Below are 5,788 nucleotides of genomic sequence, written 5' to 3'. Positions count from 1 at the left end.
GCGGCAGGCGGGGAGCGACTGAAACATCAGAAACGTTCTGCAGCCGAGCAGGTGGATGGGCTCAGACAACAGGGCGGTGTAAAGACTGGAATGCTGTCCCTCCAGTCTGCGGCCATTCAACTGAACCTGCGATCATGTTTGTCCAGCAGGAGGGCAACACCAGCTACAATCTAAAGAGTCACCGCAGGTTCTGAATGGACGATAAAATGTTTTATTAAAAACCGTTATAATTAAAGCTGCTCAAATCAAACGTAAAGATTCTCCTGAAGTTTATCAAACGGTGCAGCTCGACAGGTTTACAGTTCCTTGTGAAAGTATTCGGCCCCTTGAACTTTTCAACCTTTTGTTACATTTCAGGCTTCAAACATAAAGATATAACATTTTAATTTTTTGTGAAGAATCAACAACAACTGGGACACAATCGTGAAGTGGAATGAAATTTATTGGATGTGTTGAACTTTTTAACAAATAAAAAACTGAAAAGTGGGGCGTGCAATATTATTTGGCCCCCTTGCGTTAATACTTTGTAGCTCCGCCTCTTGCTGCAGTTCCAGCTGCAAGTCTCTTGGGGTTTGTCTCCATCAGTTTTGAACATGGAGACACTGAAGTTCTGCCCATTCTTCCTGCAAAACATCTGGAGCTCAGTGAGGTTGGATGGAGAGTGTCTGTGAACAGCAGTCTTCAGCTCTTTCCACAGATTCTGGATTGGATTCAGGTCTGGACTTTGACTTGGCCATTCCAACACCTGGATACGTTTATTTGTGAACCATTCCATTGTAGATTTGTCTTTATGTTTTGGATCATTGTCTTGTTGGAAGATAAATCTCTGTCCCAGTCTCAGGTCTCTTGCAGACTCAAACAGGTTTTCTTCCAGAATGGTCCTGTATTTGGCCCCATCCATCTTCCCATCAATTCTGACCATCTTCCCTGTCCCTGCTGATGAAAAGCAGGCCCAAACCATGATGCTGCCACCACCATGTTTGACAGTGGGGATGGTGTGTTCAGGGAGATGAGCTGTGTTGCTTTTACTCCAAACATATTGTTTTGCATTGTGGCCATACAGTTGGATTTTGGTTTCATGTGACCAGAGCACCTTCTTCCACATGTTTGGTGTCTCCCAGGTGACAAACTTTAAACTACACTTTTTATGGATATCTTTGAGAAATGGCTTTCTTCTTGCCACTCTTCCATAAAGGCCAGATTTGTGCAGCGTACGACTGATTGTTGTCCTATGGACAGACTCTCCCACCTCAGCTGTAGATCTCTGCAGTTCATCCAGAGTGATCATGGGCCTCTTGGCTGCATCTCTGATCAGTCTTCTCCTTGTTACTCTATCTGAGTAAATTTGTTCCAGCTCATCCAAACTGTTGGGACTTTCCGTCCAGCGTGGCTCTTCTGTGGACGTCCCCCTTCTTGACCCGTTTTCTGTGGGTTCTTTCAGGAAACAGTTCCTCAAAATGGCCGCACAGACCAGTTTGTCGTTAAGCCGACTGGTCATTCGAAAGTGGCAGATGGAGCCGACCGTGTCCCGCGCAGACGAGCTTTAAACGAAGCGAGCGCAGAGGAACCAAAAGACTCGGAGCATTAAACGTGACAGACGTCTCCCTCGTGTTGCTCGACTCGTAATTTTTTCTAACTAAAAAGTTTCTGTGCGTCATCATTAATCTTCCCTCAGTAATGAGTCTGTTGTTTGGTCACACAGACCAGATGTCATCACTTCATCACATTACTGAGCCACAGCTGGCTTGCCTTTTCACAGGTGGACATTTTGGCTCTGTTACTACCTTACTTTGTGCTACGATGAGTGTGAGTTGTCTTTGTTTGGAAAGAACAAGTAAAACAGCAGCTGACAAAACTGGTTTCACTGGTTGAAAACAGAAAAGGAGGCCACAAAAAGTGTAAATTTTTAAACATAACGTTTTAGCTTACCGTATTTTTCGGACTATAAGGCAAACTTAAAATCCTTTAATTTTCTCAAAAATCGACATCGAGTTTTGTGCATTAATTCTGGTTGTACTTAAGAATCAATTTTATGTGGTTATTGTGATTGAGTTGAATAAAGTTTGACTTATCTATTTTGTTTCGCTTAATGCGCCTTATAATCTGAAAAATACGGTGTATGCTACAGACTCCCTTTACATTAATAAAATCCCACAAAACGAACGACTTATCACTTTTAATTGATACATGCTATTAAAAAACAAAAGCACGAACCATAAACGAGTCATCACTTTAAAATGACAAGTGCTTCGTTATGAATTAATTAAAAAAGGTTAAAACAGTAAAGACAGGTCTGAACACCAACACGGCTTCATTTTCTTCTTTAACTCGTAACAACGATCAATATGACCCGTAAACACTTCATGTCACAAAGTTCAAACACTTCAGCGCTGAAACCGTTTACAAGCCGATACATTTTAATAAATACAAAAGTCACACGGTAACGGTTTGAATCCTAAACAGCAGGTTAATATTTAAACATTTGGCGTTTTAAACAGGAACTCACAAAGACGCGCCCCGTTCACAACTAGGCCTGTCACGATAATAAATTTTGCTGGGCGATTAATTTTCTCGAAAATTATTGCGATAAACGATAATATTGTTTGAAATTTGACAATAATTAGTCATTATTGTCAAATTTAAGAAGAAATATTGGTTAATTTGAGTGTAGTACCTTTTTTGACCACCGGATGAAAAATGGGAGGGAGGCCCCCTTGACGTGACATGGGCCGTCTCTCTTCGGTTCCCAAAATGGCGTACGCTCGGTGTGGTTTGAGCTCTTTAGCATTTTAGCATAGCATTTGTCACACAAAGCTTTTAATTACAAAAATCATTAACCAAGTTCTCAGCTTCTTCTTCAAAGTCGGCCTGTTAGCTTAGCTCGTAGCTTAGCTTCTCAGCTTAGCTGCTTTTAACGATCCAAAAGCGCGATGTTGGACGTTAAAACAGATTTTAAAGAGAAAGGGAGGGGTCAGTGAAGAACCGGAGTTGAGCCTTTTGTCATCCGGTGTCTTCAGTAGAAAGAGAGACACGAAGAAACGATAAAATTGATAAAAGATAATGAGGTTGATAATTTTCATTTATCGTCGATTCATTGATTTATTGTTTATCGCGACAGGCCTATTCACATTTTACAAAATGAGCTTTTAACTGTTTTTGTCAAATAAAACACATTATTTCTGACTGTATATCAAACAGCCGTTGCATAATTTGTCCATTTTGTTAATCTAGTGCAGTCGTTGAAACAGTTTAGAGACAAAACGTTTTCATCTGAACCAGAGAAGAAAAACAGCCGAAGCACCTAAATTTACCCGTGGAGCCATTAAAGCAGAAACGAAGCACCAGAGGTGAACAAACCAGCTGCTGCGTTGAGTGTTTGTGTCTTACAGAGGTGCACGGTGAGGGGGCGGAGCCTTAGCCTGGAGAAAAGGCAGCAGGGGGGCGGCGGTGATGGCCGTGAAGGGACCGGGTTCGAACCTGTTCATCGTCCCGCTGTAACAACAGGAAGAGCGTCAAACAAAAACACACGGACTCACTGACATCACCACCACCGATCAGCTCAGTATCTAGCCCACACTCACGGCCGTTTCTACGAGATTAGAACAGGTTCGTTAGATTAAACGGACAAACGAGCCGAGATTACCCAGGATTAACGCCGGGAACGTGACCCTCTCAGTTCTGCTGGGACAAAACGCACAAACGCTCTGAGATCCTCCTCCTGGTCAAAATCATGCGTGAAGCGTTTCTGTGCTGCACTTACGCTTTGTCGAAGTACGACACGTGGAAGGCGGTGTTGGCGTTCAGCACGTTGCCGTTGTCGAGGGCGAACGCCTTCCTGGATTTCTGGTCTTTGGCGAAGTTCCTGCAGGCGGCGAGCTTCGACTCCAGAGCCTGATGGAGGAGGACGAGTGATGAGGAGGAGAGTTTCTACAAGAAGATGAAAGAAAAAAAAAAAACAGGAAGGAGGAGCTCACCCCGACTTTCTGGAGTAAATCGCTGACGATGTTGAGCGCCGATATTCTGGCGGAGGGAGTCAAAGGAGAGTTGCTGCCGTAGCCGTTGGGCAGAACTGTGGAAAAAAAAGCTAGATTAAAAAATTAAATAACTTAAACTTGTTTCCTGTTCAGTTTTTGCACCATCACACAGCACCGAGTGACGATCGCTTGCTGCCGTGGAAAGTGGGCGGATAGACCTGTCACGATAATAAATGTTGCTGGGCGATTAATTGTCTCAGAAATTGTTGCGATAAACGATAATATTGTTTGAAATTTGACAATAATTAGTAATTATTGTCAAAAAAATGTTGGTTAATTTGTTTGTAGTGTAGTACCTTTTTTGACCACCAGACAGCAGTATAAGACGGTTTGAACCGAAGGATGGATAGTGAGGGAGCGAGCAGTGTCTCTTTAAGAAAAATGAGAGGGAGGCCCCTTGACGTGACGTGGGCTGTCTCTCTTCGGTTCTCAAAATGGAAGATGCTCGGTGTGGTTTGAGCTCTTTAGCATTTTTCACACAAAGCTTTTAATAAAAAAATCAGTAAACAAGTTCTCAGCTTCTTTTTGCAGAGAAAAAACAACTTTTTACACAAAGACACGGGTTTCAACCGTGAATTTTGAAGTTTCGACAAGACAGAGTTTTTTTTCTGAGGTCGGCCTGTTAGCTTAGCTCGTAGCTTAGCTTCTCAGTTTAGCTGCTTTTAACGATCCAAAAGTGTGATTTTTGGATCGTTATAACAGATTTTAAAGAGAAAGGGAGGGGTCAGTGAAGAACCGGAGTTAAGCCTTTTTGTCATCCAGTGTCTTCAGTAGAAAGAGAGAGACATGAAGAAACGATAAAACTGATAATGAAAATGAGGTAGATAATTTTAATTTATCATGTGATTAATTGATTAATTGATTTATTGTTTATCGCGACAGGCCTATGCGATCATGTAACTGCATCTGTGTCTGTCTGTGTGTTGGATGAAAATCTCTCATGAACTGCTGAATGGACTTTAATAAACCCAGAACGTAATAAATGGACGTAATTCTTCAATGATTCCGATTATTTAGTCGTCATTAATGTCAGATCCCGAAGAACAAAATCTGACCTGAGCATCTAAAACTCTGTGGGTCAGCCTGACTAAAGATGGCTGCCAGAGCTAATCAACATTAGCATTACATTGACTTTAACTCAGTTTTTACAGATACGGAGCTAGATTCTGGTGTGGTAGTAGCTGAGAGTCATCTTGTCGCAGACTGAGCTCTAACAGATCGCACAAAGATCCAGAGAGCAGCTCGGATGCAGGAGGAGGAAACGATGCGTTCAGGTGCAGCTACCTGTGGCGTTGGCAAAGCTGTTGTCTAGACCTCTGCTCAGCGGGGTAGCAGGGAGGGAGAGGGACGCCTGAACGGACGAGTCCGTCTTCATGTTGTCCTGCGTGGGCGAGCTCGGAGCCGACATCCTGTTTACGTCCACCTGCCGCTCGCGCACAGCCAGCTCCTGCCGCAGGTCTTAGAAACAAAACGCAGATGATTCAGTCAGAGCTGATCAATGATCGATCAGTCGGTGGAGGGGTTCGTCCAACGATCACCTCTGGCTTCGTCCTTCAGTCGTTGCACCGAGACCAGGAGCGACTCCTTCTCATCCAGCTCGCTCTCCAGGAAGGCGTTCCTCTCGATGGCCTGGTTCAGACGCTGCTCGAAGTTCTCCAGAGACACGATGGTGGCTCTGAGGAAACACGGCCCGGTCATTCACAGCGATCGTTACAACAGGAAGTGGAATCGCGCTTCGTTACAACAGGAAGTGG

At 43.6% G+C, this 5,788-nt stretch overlaps 1 protein-coding gene across 1 annotated transcript in view; it reads right to left on the bottom strand.

Annotated features, from left to right (window-relative positions):
* Positions 1-3,222: 3,222 nt before the first annotated feature.
* The window catches only part of ndel1a (nudE neurodevelopment protein 1-like 1a), a 9,619-nt gene continuing 7,053 nt past the window's right edge, over positions 3,223-5,788 (bottom strand). The window contains 7 exon segments of the mRNA XM_037690959.1: positions 3,223-3,227; positions 3,312-3,441; positions 3,444-3,492; positions 3,761-3,891; positions 3,975-4,069; positions 5,319-5,492; positions 5,573-5,709. Coding sequence (XP_037546887.1) covers positions 3,223-3,227; positions 3,312-3,441; positions 3,444-3,492; positions 3,761-3,891; positions 3,975-4,069; positions 5,319-5,492; positions 5,573-5,709 — 721 coding nt within the window.

The sequence above is a fragment of the Nematolebias whitei genome, chromosome 17, assembly GCF_014905685.2.
Source record: "Nematolebias whitei isolate Nwh7 chromosome 17, NemWhi1, whole genome shotgun sequence".
NCBI classification, from domain to species: domain Eukaryota; kingdom Metazoa; phylum Chordata; class Actinopteri; order Cyprinodontiformes; family Rivulidae; genus Nematolebias; species Nematolebias whitei.
This window is presented reverse-complemented; position numbering and strand designations above follow the sequence as displayed.